We start from the raw sequence: 18,214 nt of genomic DNA, 5'->3' as shown, positions 1-18,214 counted from the left end.
CATATCTATTCCTAAAAATGGGACCGTGACTGACGGGGACGTTCACAGGACTTTAGACCCGCCCCCCTATCCAGCGCTGCCGCTGCCTTGTCTTGTTTACATCAGGGTACCCCATTTTCAATTCATATAGAACGACTACGCCGTAACAAATCATTAAAAAAATATACCGTTAACTGGAATATGTTGTGCCTTTACACATATGTTGGATTATGTAATTGGTTTGTCATGACAAACAATAAGAAAATCGTGATTTACCCGCTGGCTACAACAACACACAGTGACTGCATGTAGTCACTGTGTGTTGATGTTGTAGCCACCTCCTCAGAGGCAGGCGTACTAAGCTCCCCTTAAGCTCCAGGAGAGAGGGGAGAGGCTGAAAACCCGCAGTTCTTGCCCGACTGATGGGAGCCGAATCCCCGGATCCGATTTGTCTGATGAATACCCCAAAACATGAAGTCCCGAATGCATGGAAGTATTGATTGCGCCGTAACAAATCATTAAAAAAGATACCGTTAACTGGAATATGTTGTGCCTTTACACATATGTTGGATTATGTAATTGGTTTGTCATGACAAACAAATAAAATATCGCATCGCCGGCTGTCTCTGGCTTGCTCCAGCGGACACCAGAGCTCAGCCCGCGGCGAGAATGTGCTGCCGCGAGCGGCATCGCTGAGCTCTGGCTCTGACTACATGCAGTCACTGAGTGTTGTTGTAGCCAGCGGGTAAATCGCGATTTTTTTTATTTGTTTGTCATGACAAACCAATTACATAATCCAACATATGTGTAAAGGCACAACATATTCCAGTTAACGGTATATTTTTTTAATGATTTGTTACGGCGTAGTCGTTCTATATGAATTGAAAATGGGGGACCCTGATGTAAACAAGACAAACGTCTTTCTCGGGTCTGCATCCCCTTAACAATTGTGTGTATTGAGCCGTACTGTATTGTACCCATTCTGCAATCTGTTAAATAAAGTTTTCATTCATTCATTCAGTCAATACTTCCATGCATATAAATTGAGGAAACGAGCGAGTCCGCGGCAGCGCTGGATAGGGGGGCGGGTCACGTGGCGGTCGCGGCCAATCAGAGGAACCCGGAAACCAAATTCCGTTGCGGAAGGTATACACGCCACTGGGCCTGTGAGCGTGCGAAGCGAGTGCTCAAAGCCAGTGCACAAAGCGCGCAGGCCCACGATTTTTGGGGGCCCTTTTTGGGGGATTTTGGTGATCAAATATTGAATATTGAACTATAATAATCAGTGCAGGAGCTCACTTATCCTTGAAAGACACTTTTCTCACTGACTTAAACTTAAAAAAAAATTGCACTTTATTATGAGGCACAAAAGGGCAGGTGCATGCGCCTGTTGACTGATACTGTATAGTACTGTACCACCTACAATATAGTGTACACAAACAATCAGCACATTAATCTAAAAGGGGACATATTTTAGTCGTTTTCAACAAGTTAATATAGTCCCCATAACATGTATTTTATTCTTTGGGCTGAAAGAAATAAAGAAAAGCGTTCTAGCAGCTTCTATATCCCACTGCTTCAGTCATGTTCTCAACAGACTGTTTCTGTGCCTGTAACGAGCGAGCCTCTTGTGCATCATCTAGCAGTGGTGTACAAGCCTGTACTGTCAGATGAACTTCAGACTAAACGTTGCAGATCAAATAGACTCGAGATCCAGCAATAGCAGTGTTTCTGCCAGGCCAACAAGAACCCCTGCCAGGCCAAAATAAATGATTTTTTTGCCAAAAATAATGCCAAATATCCATATATTCATTCGGAAAAGAAAATTTGTTTGGGAGCCTCAGCCTCTGTATGGTGCTATTCGTAAATGTGAGTCAACCTCTGTGTCGTTGCCAGGGAACCTCTTGATGTGAAGCGAGTGCCACTCATAGATTACTTAGCTTCATTTACTGGTAATAATGGTAGAGTGGACCGGAGACATGCTGGCTTTTTGTGTATTTTGATGTAGTCATTCATTTAATCTTATAAATCAATTGTCTTTTCTCATAAATAGTCTTATTTATGTATAATTAGCCTATCTTTCATAAATGGTAAATTGACTGCATTTATATAGCGCTTTTATCCAAACACGCTTATGTGTCACATTCACCCATTCACTCACCTGCTCAAGGACACTTTGACTTGCTGCCTTTGAGGAGCCGGAATCTAACCGGGAACCTTCTGATTACTAAATGACTGCTCTACCTCTTGAGCCACTGTCGCCCCTGTAAACTGTCTTTTAATCTTTTGTACAGCACTTTTAATTACCACCGTGTATGAACAATGTGCAGTTATTTATATAGTGTATATTTGGGGGGGGGGGTTATTTGTGTCTGATGTGACAAGTACAACACGACTGCAAGAAGAAATGCGTTCTAAATCTTCTAAATCATTACATCCACTTTTGATGCAGTACACACATAAAGAAAGACTGAAGGACTATGCATATTTGCAGTTTAGTGTAGGCCTTGACCCAACACCATATGGAAATTGCCAGTTCACTGCCATGGTTGATCAGCTGGCCACAGTAGGAATATTCAGATGAGCAGCATCTCTAAGAGATGAAATTGTTGAAGATCTCAGGTCTAATTAATTGACCAGTAATGGAACACCTTTGTCTTTGTCTAATACTTGGACATTATGTCACGATGCGGGATCTATGGTGATCACATAACCCTACAAAGGGCTGTTGAGGTTTTTGACATTCAATTCCTTGTTGTCACCACACCGGGAATTGATGCCTCTTCTATTATATCTCAGTCTAATACATATTTTGACAGCTTTCCACTGTTGGTCCTTGGACATATTGCTGAGGGGCACGGAGAACATTACTTAAGTCTAGAAGTGTCAGAGGATATTTCAAAGCTATGAACTCCTCGTTGATGGACTCCAATATGATGCCCTAATGGGTGGACCCCAAGATGATGATGGAGATGAAGACAGGACATGCCCATCCTGCTGACAGAATTGCTGTCATTTATCATGCAGTTGACCGTTGACATAGACATGTCAATGCTTGCGGTATTCAAGTTTCTCAACGTTTCATCCTCAAATCCACCTCAGGGAATCTTTAGAGGAAGACCTTGAATTGGACCATGACAGTGACAGTGTCATTAGTATAATGAGGCTCTAAGGCTCAGCTTCTTCCCTCAGGCCATCAGAACATTAAACACTGATCTCTCCACACACAAGTACACATGAGCACACACACACAACACACATTCTGCATTCGCTCTAGGGCTGTCCCCGACTAAGGATTTGGATGGTCGACTAGGATTGGCCAAAATTTGCCGTTAGTCGACTATTGGTCGACAAAAAAAAAAAAAAAAAAAGTATAATATTTTGAATTTATATTTTTATTTTTTTATCATTCCATTTGGGCTGTGGGGGGTGCTTAATGTCTGAAGGAGTCGACTGAAGGCTTCTTGTCCTCTGCAAAAGCATGCAATTGGTCCACTGATGGATACATCTTGATATTTGTCTAGTATAGTGTGTTCATTAGATGGGTGAAATCCTCTTTCAGTGCCTCTGTGCCTGTTTTCGTAGGCAGTTAGCCTCTGGTATGCGTGCCATTAGCGTTAGCCACGCTGCTATGCCTCTTTTCTTTATTTTTTTTTATTATATTTGACTAAGAGGTTGGCCAGTCGACTACGGCCCCTTTCGACCGATTAGTCGACTAATCGATTAATAGGGGTCAGCCCTAATTTCGCTCACACACAAACGATCACTTTAAACACATTGGAAAGGACACTTTAAAGGAACGAGGAAAAAAAAGTCACTTTAAGGAAAGGACTGTTGTGGTTCTTGTATAGTATAGTTTAGAAATAGCAAGCATAGCATAAGGATATAGAGTAAAAACTGTATATTGTATAGTAGTGTACATAGGACCCAGTGCCTTAATTCCTAGCTAACATTGTATTACATTTATCTCAGGACTTTAACATGTCTATTTCATCATGTCTATTGTATGTCTATTTTATTATCTTCTACTTATTTTATTTACTATTGCATTATTGCACAATCAAAGCGGGCATGGCCACCCGCATTTCACTGTATGCCCTGGTATGTACTGTATGTGACAAATAAACCTCTTGAAATCTTGAAACAAATCTGTATGGTAGTGGTCTTGCAATGAGACTAAGGGAGCTATTATAATAGCAAGTGGATGATGGCCTGGCTTCTGCTTATGTGGTCAATGGCTATGCTCAATTTAAAATCAAGGACATATTTTTCTTATCTCTGTTTTTTGTACTGTAGGTACAGTATATTTTACAAAATAAGAGTATAAGAGAGGTCCTTGGAGATGTGGACTCCCAGGAATTTCAACGGGACGGAGGTTGAGCTTCAAATTCCTCTGAGTCCACATCTCCAAGGACCTCTCTTGGAACCTCAACACCTCAGCACTGGTCACATGGAATTATTATTTATTATTATTTTTGAATCCACTTTTTCTCCTTATTTTCTATTTTTCTCCCATCCCAATTTCGTATTTCCAATTCTCCCTTCCCCTGTCTTGAACGTTGCTAGACTATGCCTCCCACTGGTCGGCTGTAGTGAGGATAGAAGCCTTGCATCACGTGTCCCCTCCGGTACACGAGGAGGCAGCTGTCGCATCTTTTCACCGCAACAGCTCGAACTCTCAGTGGCGAGGAGTAACGCGTGGGAGGCTCACGCTGCCCCAGATAAGTCCTGTTTCCACCGTACCGGCATCACCCAACCGACCTGTAGGAGTCGCTGTCCACAACGTCCAATCCCCACCCACCGGCTTTCCCACCCTCTAACACTGCCAATTGTGTTAGTATGACGGCCGGCCAAGCCGGTAGCAACGGCGAGAGCTGGGCTTGAACCCAGCATCCCCTGCGTTAGTGGTGAGTGCCTTGCCCACTGCGCCACTTGGCCGCCCATTTATATGAAAATTCATACTTTTTTGCTAACTGAGAATGTTGTCTCCCAAATAACTGTTAAGCGAAAACAAATAAATACCATCCATAACGGCTGTTGAGGAGGAAGAGGTGGTCTTCCTCTCTCAGAGCAGGCAGGGCGAGTGCTGGTGTGGAGGCTACAGGCGGGCAGCAGACTGTGGGAGGCAGAAGAGGGGGCCATGGAGGCTGAGGGACCGGCAATGGCAAGACCGGAGCTGGTGGTGGGATTGGCACCGGGGGACACTCCTCTTCTGCAGATGGGGAGAGAGCCGCCACGCGGGGTACGGGAGGAGGCTGTGGGCTTGGGAGTCCGGGCACTGGTTGGGGGGGCTAGGTTGGGGGGTAGCAGCAGGGTGGGCACCAGGAGATGCAGGGGGAGGGGCAGGGGTCCCGCGCCGTGGCCCAGACGGCATGACCCGCGACCAATCAATAGCTGCAGGGTCCAGAGGGTAGAGGCCACACCTGCTGAAGCCAGCCACCACCACCCTCTGATCCTTCTGCCTCTGGTAGGAGTCTCTTAATTAAGATGACAATGTATTTTTCGTCGGACATAAAACTGGTTATATGGCTAGCAACATAGTCAAACTAACATTGTTGTAATGTACATTTTCATCTTCGTCCAACTACCACATTTTGTAATGACCACCGTAATATGTAATAATGTATTACAAAATGCGGGGGAATTTATTACATATTGCATTGAGGCTGTTTATTACAAAATGCGGCAACTAAGCCATCTCCAACACAAACATTTCATACTCTCTTCTTTTTTGTCATTAGGCCTAATTCATTGCCTAATACATTAGTCAGCTTTTTCTCAATTTAAATTGAGTTTAAATCTTTCTTATCAGAATATGATCATAGATATTTAAGATATTTTGATAATGTAAAAAGAAAATACATACACATGCATACGATGTCTTACTAACTACGGCGATTGTGGTTGCAATTCTGAATGGCGTGTTTCAAGAGGGAGGGTTCTTGTCACAGCTGAACTGCAGAAAAGGCACAATGCACATATTTCACATTTTCACATCCGGGACAACCCCTCCGGGACAACCCCTCATAAAAACAATTAGGAAAACACACAGGAAAAGGCTATTTTCACAAAAGGTTCCCTTTTTACACATAATGCGACATCCACATCTAGAAGGTTGTAATGTGATTCACAGGCCATGTTTCGTTTCACTACCTGCTTTTTCTAGGTTCTGGGCCCTGCTGGCTGACTTCCTGTACGTCCACCGGCCCACGTCGGCCCTCCCATTCATCTCTTCCTTCTGCCAGGGCTTTGGCAAGGCCCTCTACTGGAGAGGACAGGTAATGCAGGGAGTGACAGATAGAGAGAAGGAGGGAGGGATTGGTGGTGGGTGGCTGGGGGGGAGGCGGCTCAATTACCCTTTAGTGGTTGGGAAAGTTACAGAGCACTTTTCTCTCACCTGCTGCCCAGTCAGCAGTCTCACATGCACTTGTGACAATAAGCAGAACAGCATCATGTGAAAAGCTAAACACTCAAGTAGATTCTCTACTGGCTTATCTTCCCTGAAGCAGACAATGACAGCAGCAGACCTAATAGACCTCATGATCGAAAGTGTACGTAACTATCTTCGTAAGTAGTTTGTACGAACACATTTATGAAAGTCCTCCTCCGGATGCCTGAACGCGTGAAACGGTGTTCGTAATTGGCGAAAGTGTTCTCAGCTGAATGAAGAACGTCACTCATTCTCAAACTGAAAGCGTACACCTGAATTTGCATACATAAACGCCACGCCAGCTCTTTATAAGGATATAAGGGAGAGGCTAAGCATTGCACCTAGAGTTGTGCTGATCCTTTTGAGAACCGTGTGCACAGGCAACGCGAAAGCAATTTGCGACTGATCAAAATTGTATTAGATTCAATTCAAATGTATTGTCATTATATAGCACAAGTACAATACAACGAAAATAAGTTTGGCATCTAACCAAAGTACAAATGTAACAGTAAAGTGCAATAGTAACATACAATGCACAGGTGATTAAACTGGGTGTAAAATATATCAATACTACAGTACTGAGTAATAGTGCTCATCAGATGCATGAACAGAGTTGTAGTATTAATATGTACAGTGATACAGGTATAAAGACCCTATAGTAGTAAGCAGGGCCAGACTGGGGAAATAATTCAGGCCGGGAAATATAGTGCGAAATATAGCCCCAGTCAGGCCACTTTTTAAGTGGGGGGTCTGGGAGTCCCCCACCAGGAACTTTTTTGTTACAAAGACTTAATTTCCTGTATTCTGGTGCAGGCATTTTAGAATTTTTACCCTCTTAACACTTTCAGTGCCAGCCATTACCCTTATCCCTGTAGCTAAGCGCCAGCTTTCCATAGCCTATTTTCACTGTGGGTCACTATGTTTGCAGAGCTATAATTATATTCTATATTATAGCTATGGAGACAATACTATGGTCATTTGACAGTCATATCCCGTCGAACATGCAGAAAATAGTAAATATTTTCATGTATACGTTTGCGCTTTATCCCGTGGTGAATATTGTATATTGTTTTGTATTCGTTTTTTACAAAGCGGCTGATGAATACTGTCTCACCTGATGTCTATGTCAGAGGAGAAAAGTTGACAGTCGTGTCCAAATATAGATACCTCGGGATAAAAATGGACTCCAATCTTACATTTAAAAACAAATCAAATCGGTAGTAAACCAGTGGCCTGACTGCAAAAGAAATAAATAAAAAGAAAAACTATACTTTTTTTTTATTTATAATTTTTTTTTGTATCTGCACAGGCCAGGCCACCGGGAAAACTCCCGGTGCTCCCGATGGCCAGTCCGGGCCTGGTAGTAAGTCATACTGTAGAGCGTGACATCTTATTTAGTAGTGTCAATACGGGTACAAGGCCACCCAGAAAAAGCGGCATGGGACGAGATAACAGGTGAGGTTAACGTGGTGTCAGGATTGGAAAGCACAGTGGCTGAAGTGAAAAAGAAATGTGAAATCAGTCCAAAAAAAGATTCAGCAGTCCGATGCCTCGCTTGGAACGACTGCACACTTGGCTCTCAAGGCCACCTCCTGCTCCGTCTGGGGGTTGGTGAGTGTGGTCATGAACCAGGGGGGCAGCACATATCCGCTATCTCCTAATAAAGCAAGTCATTAGAATAATAGAAGCCTACTGTTGCTGGAACGATTCATTATGCACATACACAGTACATACCAATTAGCCATGCATCTCCAGCATCTCCTTGCTTGAGCTGCACACCCACAGATCTGTTCTGTAAGATGTCGGAGTTATGTACAGCTCCTGGGAAGTGTGAGACCATGTAGAGCAGGTGGTTGATGTGCATGACGCACGTGCCCAAGGTGGACAGTACCTGGACGTGTGGTGGCACAGGGTTTGTCTGTAGAATCGACGTGAGCGCAATCACCAATGATTTCTCCAAAATTAAGCTGTTAAGAACATGGGCGCACACCACTCTGTCCGACGTATGACTGCCTTTCAGAGTTTGTAAATCCTGTTCGTAGCTATGAACAAATCTCTGAAAAGAAACTGTTCGATCATGCCAAAATCGTCCCGAGAAGTTCGTAAGTGGAGTTATGAAGAAATTTGGTCATAACTTTCTTGTAAGTCCGTTTGAGCATGAGGTCCATTGTTGGTGATGTTGGTTATTCCTTAGATTTATGTTGAGAGAATTTCACTTTCAATTTATTTTCCAAAACTAGCTTTAAATCGGAAATTCAATTTGGGCTTGATTTTCTATATGAAAAATTGGCACTGAGATTAAAGAAAATCTAAGGGAGGGTAGGTGCACCACAGCCAAACAACGAACAGTGCTCCAGGGATCCCGTTTTCATCTTGTAACACTTTAAATATTCAATACTAAAGACAATATCATACTTTATTTGGACTTTTCAGAGGTTAGTCGAACTACCTGGTGCACCTTTAAGGAACTGTGTCCTTCTTCCACCAGGGGTATGCGTGTTAACATAATATGTGTATATACAGTATGTATTTATTGGTGTGTATGTATGTGTGCATAGCGGGAGGCAGAACGAGGCTGGTTCAACCTGAGCGGCCAGGAGCTGCAGCCTCTCTACTACACAGAGCAGCTGGAGGGTCAGGGCTGGCTGAGGAGCCGCGGCTGCCCTGAGGACGCCTGGAGTGGGGGCTGTTCTCTGCTGCTGGAGGGCCTCATCCCCGCCAGCGCCCAGAGAGTCTGTGCCAGGTAGGGCTGTTCTCTGCTGCTGGAGGGCCTCAAAAACACATAGGTTTGAACCATTCAAAATGTCTATTTCGCTCTCTCTGTGTGAGGAGAAATTGGTGCTAGATTGAGATGTCTCTCGGAGCGAGATCAAATTAATAAAAGTTTATGGCATATAGAAGAGACTTTCATACACAGCAACGCGCCTCCGAGTAAGGTGTGATAAACATGAAACGATATCTTCCTTGGCATGAAATGGGAAATAGTAATCAAACCATTGGGGACCTGCATGATGCTTCCGTCTCAATTTCATTGTTCAATATTCATAAGGTTTACCCTGAGGGACGATTTACAATAAATTGCTAAAAACGGAAAGTAGGCTGCTTACCTTCTTGCCGCTAGAACTCTCAAAATAGCGTTAGCATAAAAAAGAAGGTAGGCCAGCTCTAGTTTACATAGCGTAGGCCAGATCTAGTTTACATAGCTTGAATGCAACTTTGTCTCAAGGTTCCACAAGTTGATCAAAATCTGAAGTATTTCCAAACAGGGTTTTTTAGAGTGCAAATCACTGTCTTCATGACCAAGTTGGGTTCTGAACTATCTGCCATTATCACGACTGAGCGAGTGGAACCCAATATGCAAACAAGAGAGATGCAGACAGAACTTGGTATAACCCAAAAGACGGGTACTTTATTATAAGAATGTCCAGGGTCGGTCATAAACCACAGGGATATTCGTATAGTCAAAGGGGTATGAGAAGGAGCAGGGTAGTCACACAAGCGGGGGGTCGTATACGGGATCGGATACTCAAGCGGTCCGGGACGTGGGCAAGGAGTGGGGTTGTCAGCCAGGCGATGGGTCATACACGGGATCTGATCCTCGAACGGTCCGGGGTGTAGGCAAGGAGAATGGTCAGGCAGGCGGAGGTCATGCACGGGATCCTCTCTGTTCTTCATGCTCTCTCTGTTCTTCATGCTCTCTCTCTCTGTTCTTCATGCTCTCTCTCTGTTCTTCATGCTCTCTCTGTTCTTCATGCTCTCTCTCTGTTCTTCATGCTCTCTCTGTTCTTCATGCTCTCTCTCTCTCTGTTCTTCATGCTCTCTCTGTTCTTCATGCTCTCTCTCTGTTCTTCATGCTCTCTCTCTGTTCTTCATGCTCTCTCTCTGTTCTTCATGCTCTCTCTCTGTTCTTCATGCTCTCTCTGTTCTTCATGCTCTCTCTCTGTTCTTCATGCTCTCTATGTTCTTCATGCTCTCTCTCTGTTCTTGATGCTCTCTCTCTGTTCTTTATGCTCTCTCTGTTCTTCATGCTCTCTCTCTGTTCTTCATGCTCTCTCTGTTCTTCATGCTCTCTCTCTGTTCTTCATGCTCTCTCTGTTATTCATGCTCTCTCTATGTTCTTCATGCTCTCTCTGTTCTTCATGCTCTCTCTCTGTTCTTCATGCTCTCTCTGTTCTTCATGCTCTCTCTCTGTTCTTCATGCTCTCTCTGTTCTTCATGCTCTCTCTCTGTTCTTCATGTTCTCTCTGTTCTTCATGCTCTCTCTCTCTCTGTTCTTCATGCTCTCTCTCTCTCTGTTCTTCATGCTCTCTCTGTTCTACATGCTCTCTCTGTTCTTCATGCTCTCTCTCTGTTCTTCATGCTCTCTCTCTGTTCTTCATGCTCTCTCTGTTCTTCATGCTCTCTCTCTGTTCTTCATGCTCTCTCTGTTCTTCATGCTCTCTCTGTTCTTCATGCTCTCTCTCTGTTCTTCATGCTCTCTCTGTTCTTCATGCTCTCTCTCTGTTCTTCATGCTCTCTCTCTGTTCTTCATGCTTTCTCTGTTCTTCATGCTCTCTCTCTCTGTTCTTCATGCTCTCTCTGTTCTTCATGGTCTCTCTCTGTTCTTCATGCTCTCTCTCTGTTCTTCATGCTCTCTCTGTTCTTCATGCTCTTTCTGTTCTTCATGCTCTCTCTCTGTTCTTCATGCTCTCTCTCTGTTCTTCATGCTCTCTCTCTGTTCTTCATGCTCTCTCTCTGTTCTTCATGCTCTCTCTCTGTTCTTCATGCTCTCTCTCTGTTCTTCATGCTCTCTCTGTTCTTCATGCTTCTCTGTTCTTCATGCTCTCTCTGTTCTTCATGCCTCTCTGTTCTTCATGCTATCTCTCTGTTCTTCATGCTCTCTCTGTTCTTCATGCTCTCTCTGTTCTTCATGCTCTCTCTCTGTTCTTCATGCTCTCTCTCTGTTCTTCATGCTCTCTCTGTTCTTCATGCTCTCTCTGTTCTTCATGCTCTCTCTCTGTTCTTCATGCTCTCTCTCTCTGTTATTCATGCTCTCTCTCTGTTCTTCATGCTCTCTCTGTTCTTCATGCTCTCTCTGTTCTTCATGCTCTCTCTCTCTGTTCTTCATGCTCTCTCTGTTCTTCATGCTCTCTCTCTCTGTTCTTCATGCTCTCTCTCTGTTCTTCATGCTCTCTCTGTTCTGCATACTCTCTATCTGTTCTTCATGCTCTCTCTCTGTTCTTCATGCTCTCTCTCTGTTCTTCATGCTCTCTCTCTGTTCTTCATGCTCTCTCTGTTCTTCTGTTCTTCATGCTCTCTCTCTGTTCTTCATGCTCTCTCTGTTCTTCATGCTCTCTCTCTGTTCTTCATGCTCTCTCTCTGTTCTTCATGCTCTCTCTCTGTTCTTCATGCTCTCTCTGTTCTGCATGCTCTCTCTCTGTTCTTCATGCTCTCTCTCTGTTCTTCATGCTCTCTCTGTTCTGCATGCTCTCTCTCTGTTCTTCATGCTCTCTCTCTGTTCTTCATGCTCTCTCTCTGTTCTTCATGCTCTCTCTCTGTTCTTCATGCTCTCTCTGTTCTTCTGTTCTTCATGATCTCTCTCTGTTCTTCATGCTCTCTCTGTTCTTCATGCTCTCTCTCTGTTCTTCATGCTCTCTCTGTTCTTCATGCTCTCTCTCTGTTCTTCATACTCTCTCTCTTCTTCATGCTCTCTCTCTCTGTTCTTCATGCTCTCTCTCTATTCTTCATGCTCTCTCTCTGTTCTTCATGCTCTCTCTCTGTTCTTCATGCTCTCTCTCTCTGTTCTTCATGCTCTCTCTCTGTTCTTCATGCTCTCTCTGTTCTTCATGCTCTCTCTCTGTTCTTCATGCTCTCTCTGTTCTTCATGCTCTCTCTGTTCTTCATGCTCTCTCTCTGTTCTTCATGCTCTCTCTGTTCTTCATGCTCTCTCTCTCTGTTCTTCATGCTCTCTCTCTGTTCTTCATGCTCTATCTCTGTTCTTCATGCTCTCTCTCTGTTCTTCATGCTCTCTCTGTTCTTCATGCTCTCTCTCTGTTCTTCATGCTCTCTCTGTTCTTCATGCTCTCTCTCTGTTCTTCATGCTCTCTCTCTTCTTCATGCTCTCTCTCTCTGTTCTTCATGCTCTCTCTCTATTCTTCATGCTCTCTCTGTTCTTCATGCTCTCTCTCTGTTCTTCATGCTCTCTCTCTCTGTTCTTCATGCTCTTTCTCTGTTCTTCATGCTCTCTCTGTTCTTCATGCTCTCTCTCTGTTCTTCATGGTCTCTCTCTGTTCTTCATGCTCTCTCTCTGTTCTTCATGCTCTCTCTCTGTTCTTCATGCTCTCTCTCTGTTCTTCATGCTTTCTCTCTGTTCTTCATGCTCTCTCTGTTCTTCATGCTCTCTCTGTTCTTCATGCTCTCTCTCTGTTCTTCATGCTCTCTCTGTTCTTCATGCTCTCTCTCTTTGTTCTTCATGCTCTCTCTCTGTTCTTCATGCTCTCTCTCTGTTCTTCATGCTCTCTCTCTGTTCTTCATGCTCTCTCTGTTCTTCATGCTCTCTCTCTGTTCTTCATGCTTTCTCTCTGTTCTTCATGCTCTCTCTCTGTTCTTCATGCTCTCTCTGTTCTTCATGCTCTCTCTGTTCTTCATGCTCTCTCTGTTCTTCATGCTCTCTCTCTCTGTTCTTCATGCTCTCTCTCTGTTCTTCATGCTCTCTCTCTGTTCTTCATTCTCTCTCTGTTCTTCATGCTCTCTCTGTTATTCATGCTCTCTCTCTGTTCTTCATGCTCTCTCTGTTCTTCATGCTCTCTCTCTGTTCTTCATGCTCTCTGTTCTTCATGCTCTCTCTCTGTTCTTCATGCTCTCTCTGTTCTTCATGCTCTCTCTCTGTTCTTCATGCTCTCTCTGTTCTTCATGCTCTCTCTCTGTTCTTCATGCTCTCTCTCTTCTTCATGCTCTCTCTCTGTTCTTCATGCTCTCTCTCTATTCTTCATGCTCTCTCTCTGTTCTTCATGCTCTCTCTCTGTTCTTCATGCTCTCTCTCTCTGTTCTTCATGCTCTCTCTCTGTTCTTCATGCTCTCTCTGTTCTTCATGCTCTCTCTCTGTTCTTCATGCTCTCTCTGTTCTTCATGCTCTCTCTGTTCTTCATGCTCTCTCTCTGTTCTTCATGCTCTCTCTCTGTTCTTCATGCTCTCTCTCTGTTCTTCATGCTTTCTCTCTGTTCTTCATGCTCTCTCTCTGTTCTTCATGCTCTCTCTGTTCTTCATGCTCTCTCTGTTCTTCATGCTCTCTCTCTGTTCTTCATGCTCTCTCTGTTCTTCATGCTCTCTCTCTCTGTTCTTCATGCTCTCTCTCTGTTCTTCATGCTCTCTCTCTGTTCTTCATGCTCTCTCTGTTCTTCATGCTCTCTCTCTGTTCTTCATGCTTTCTCTCTGTTCTTCATGCTCTCTCTCTGTTCTTCATGCTCTCTCTGTTCTTCATGCTCTCTCTGTTCTTCATGCTCTCTCTGTTCTTCATGCTATCTCTGTTCTTCATGCTCTCTCTGTTCTTCATGCTCTCTGTTCTTCATGCTCTCTCTCTGTTCTTCATGCTCTCTCTCTGTTCTTCATGCTCTCTCTCTGTTCTTCATGCTCTCTCTCTGTTCTTCATGCTCTCTCTCTGTTCTTCATGCTCTCTCTCTGTTCTTCATGCTCTCTCTCTGTTCTTCATGCTCTCTCTGTTCTTCATGCTCTCTCTCTGTTCTTCATGCTCTCTCTCTCTGTTCTTCATGCTCTCTCTCTGTTCTTCATGCTCTCTCTCTGTTCTTCATGCTCTCTCTGTTCTTCATGCTCTCTCTCTGTTCTTCATGCTCTCTCTTTCTGTTCTTCATGCTCTCTCTCTGTTCTTCATGCTCTCTCTCTGTTCTTCATGCTCTCTCTGTTCTTCATGCTCTATATCTGTTATTCATGCTCTCTCTCTGTTCTTCATGCTCTCTCTCTGTTCTTCATGCTCTCTCTTTCTGTTCTTCATGCTCTCTCTCTGTTCTTCATGCTCTCTCTCTGTTCTTCATGCTCTCTCTCTGTTCTTCATGCTCTCTCTGTTTTTCATGCTCTCTATCTGTTCTTCATGCTCTCTCTCTGTTCTTCATGCTCTCTCTCTGTTCTTCATGCTCTCTCTGTTCTTCATGCTCTCTCTCTGTTCTTCATGCTCTCTCTCTGTTATTCATGCTCTCTCTCTCTGTTCTTCATGCTCTCTCTGTTCTTCATGCTCTCTGTTCTTCATGCTCTCTCTCTGTTCTTCATGCTCTCTCTCTGTTCTTCATGCTCTCTCTCTGTTCTTCATGCTCTCTCTGTTCTTCATGCTCTCTCTCTGTTCTTCATGCTCTCTCTCTGTTCTTCATGCTCTCTCTCTCTGTTCTCTCTGTTCTTCATGGTCTCTCTCTGTTCTTCATGCTCTCTCTGTTCTTCATGCTCTCTCTGTTCTTCATGCTCTCTCTCTGCTCTTCATGCTCTCTCTGTTCTTCATGCTCTCTCTCTGTTCTTCATGCTCTCTCTCTGTTCTTCATGCTCTCTCTGTTCTTCATGCTCTCTCTCTGTTCTTCATGCTCTCTCTGTTCTTCATGCTCTCTCTCTGTTCTTCATGCTCTCTCTCTGTTCTTCATGCTCTCTCTGTTTTTCATGCTCTCTCTCTGTTTTCATGCTCTCTCTGTTCTTCATGCTCTCTCTGTTCTTCATGCTCTCTCTCTCTGTTCTTCATGCTCTCTCTCTGTTCTTCATGCTCTCTCTGTTCTTCATGCTCTCTCTCTGTTCTTCATGCTATCTCTCTGTTCTTCATGCTCTCTCTGTTCTTCATGCTCTCTCTCTCTGTTCTTCATGCTCTCTTTCTGTTCTTCATGCTCTCTCTGTTCTTCATGCTCTCTCTCTGTTCTTCATGCTCTCTCTGTTCTTCATGCTCTCTCTCTGTTCGTCATGCTCTCTCTCTGTTCTTCATGCTCTCTCTGTTCTTCATGCTCTCTCTCTCTGTTCTTCATGCTCTCTCTGTTCTTCATGCTCTCTCTCTGTTCTTCATGCTCTCTCTCTGTTCTTCATGCTCTCTCTGTTCTTCATGCGCTCTCTCTGTTCTGTTCTTCATGCTCTCTCTCTGTTCTTCATGCTCTCTCTCTGTTCTTCATGCTCTCTCTCTGTTCTGTTCTTCATGCTCTCTCTCTGTTCTTCATGCTCTCTCTCTGTTCTTCATGCTCTCTCTCTCTGTTCTTCATGCTCTCTCTCTGTTCTTCATGCTCTCTCTCTGTTCTTCATGCTCTCTCTCTGTTCTTCATGCTCTCTCTGTTCTTCATGCTCTCTCTCTGTTCTTCATGCTCTCTCTCTGTTCTTCATGCTCTCTCTCTCTGTTATTCATGCTCTCTCTGTTCTTCATGCTCTCTCTCTGTTCTGCATGCTCTCTCTCTCTGTTCTTGATGCTCTCTCTCTGTTCTTTATGCTCTCTCTGTTCTTCATGCTCTCTCTCTGTTCTTCATGCTCTCTCTCTGTTCTTCATGCTCTCTCTCTGTTCTTCATGCTCTCTCTGTTCTTCATGCTCTCTCTCTGTTCTTCATGCTTTCTCTCTGTTCTTCATGCTCTCTCTCTGTTCTTCATGCTCTCTCTGTTCTTCATGCTCTCTCTGTTCTTCATGCTCTCTCTGTTCTTCATGCTATCTCTGTTCTTCATGCTCTCTCTGTTCTTCATGCTCTCTGTTCTTCATGCTCTCTCTCTGTTCTTCATGCTCTCTCTCTCTGTTCTTCATGCTCTCTCTCTGTTCTTCATGCTCTCTCTCTGTTCTTCATGCTCTCTCTCTGTTCTTCATGCTCTCTCTCTGTTCTTCATGCTCTCTCTCTGTTCTTCATGCTCTCTCTGTTCGTCATGCTCTCTCTCTGTTCTTCATGCTCTCTCTCTCTGTTCTTCATGCTCTCTCTCTGTTCTTCATGCTCTCTCTCTGTTCTTCATGCTCTCTCTGTTCTTCATGCTCTCTCTCTGTTCTTCATGCTCTCTCTTTCTGTTCTTCATGCTCTCTCTCTGTTCTTCATGCTCTCTCTCTGTTCTTCATGCTCTCTCTGTTCTTCATGCTCTCTATCTGTTCTTCATGCTCTCTCTCTGTTCTTCATGCTCTCTCTCTGTTCTTCATGCTCTCTCTTTCTGTTCTTCATGCTCTCTCTCTGTTCTTCATGCTCTCTCTCTGTTCTTCATGCTCTCTCTCTGTTCTTCATGCTCTCTCTGTTTTTCATGCTCTCTATCTGTTCTTCATGCTCTCTCTCTGTTCTTCATGCTCTCTCTCTGTTCTTCATGCTCTCTCTGTTCTTCATGCTCTCTCTCTGTTCTTCATGCTCTCTCTCTGTTATTCATGCTCTCTCTCTCTGTTCTTCATGCTCTCTCTGTTCTTCATGCTCTCTGTTCTTCATGCTCTCTCTCTGTTCTTCATGCTCTCTCTCTGTTCTTCATGCTCTCTCTCTGTTCTTCATGCTCTCTCTGTTCTTCATGCTCTCTCTCTGTTCTTCATGCTCTCTCTCTGTTCTTCATGCTCTCTCTCTCTGTTCTCTCTGTTCTTCATGGTCTCTCTCTGTTCTTCATGCTCTCTCTGTTCTTCATGCTCTCTCTGTTCTTCATGCTCTCTCTCTGCTCTTCATGCTCTCTCTGTTCTTCATGCTCTCTCTCTGTTCTTCATGCTCTCTCTCTGTTCTTCATGCTCTCTCTGTTCTTCATGCTCTCTCTCTCTGTTCTTCATGCTCTCTCTGTTCTTCATGCTCTCTCTCTGTTCTTCATGCTCTCTCTCTGTTCTTCATGCTCTCTCTGTTTTTCATGCTCTCTCTCTGTTTTCATGCTCTCTCTGTTCTTCATGCTCTCTCTGTTCTTCATGCTCTCTCTCTCTGTTCTTCATGCTCTCTCTCTGTTCTTCATGCTCTCTCTGTTCTTCATGCTCTCTCTCTGTTCTTCATGCTATCTCTCTGTTCTTCATGATCTCTCTGTTCTTCATGCTCTCTCTCTCTGTTCTTCATGCTCTCTTTCTGTTCTTCATGCTCTCTCTGTTCTTCATGCTCTCTCTCTGTTCTTCATGCTCTCTCTGTTCTTCATGCTCTCTCTCTGTTCGTCATGCTCTCTCTCTGTTCTTCATGCTCTCTCTGTTCTTCATGCTCTCTCTCTCTGTTCTTCATGCTCTCTCTGTTCTTCATGCTCTCTCTGTTCTTCATGCTCTCTCTGTTCTTCATGCTCTCTCTCTGTTCTTCATGCTCTCTCTGTTCTTCATGCTCTCTCTCTGTTCTTCATGCTCTCTCTCTGTTCTTCATGCTCTCTCTGTTCTTCATGCTCTCTCTCTGTTCTTCATGCTCTCTCTCTGTTCTTCATGCTCTCTCTCTGTTCTTCATGCTCTCTCTCTGTTCTTCATGCTCTCTCTGTTCTTCATGCTCTCTCTCTGTTCTTCATGCTCTCTCTCTGTTCTTCATGCTCTCTCTCTGTTCTTCATGCTCTCTCTCTGTTCTTCATGATCTCTCTCTGTTCTTCATGCTCTCTCTCTGTTCTTCATGCTCTCTCTGTTCTTCATGCTCTCTCTGTTCTTCATGCTCTCTCTCTGTTCTTCATGCTCTCTCTGTTCTTCATGCTCTCTCTGTTCTTCATGCTCTCTCTCTGTTCTTCATGCTCTCTCTATTCTTCATGCTCTCTCTCTGTTCTTCATGCTCTCTCTGTTCTTCATGCTCTCTCTGTTCTTCATGCTCTCTCTCTGTTCTTCATGCTCTCTCTGTTCTTCATGCTCTCTCTGTTCTTCATGCTCTATATCTGTTATTCATGCTCTCTCTCTGTTCTTCATGCTCTCTCTCTGTT

General features: G+C 44.0%; 1 protein-coding gene across 1 annotated transcript in view; it reads left to right on the top strand.

The window, feature by feature from the left end:
* The window catches only part of engase (endo-beta-N-acetylglucosaminidase), a 108,236-nt gene that overhangs the window by 56,326 nt on the left and 33,696 nt on the right, over window positions 1-18,214 (top strand). Inside the window, 2 exon segments of the mRNA XM_084328604.1 lie at window positions 6,146-6,257; window positions 8,968-9,152. Of these exon segments, the coding sequence (XP_084184730.1) occupies window positions 6,146-6,257; window positions 8,968-9,152 (297 nt within the window).

The sequence above is a fragment of the Notolepis coatsorum genome (assembly GCF_963971535.1).
Source record: "Notolepis coatsorum genome assembly, chromosome: 14".
Lineage (NCBI taxonomy): Eukaryota > Metazoa > Chordata > Actinopteri > Aulopiformes > Paralepididae > Notolepis > Notolepis coatsorum.
Note: the sequence above shows the minus strand (reverse complement) of the source record. Positions and strands in the feature narration are given on the sequence as shown.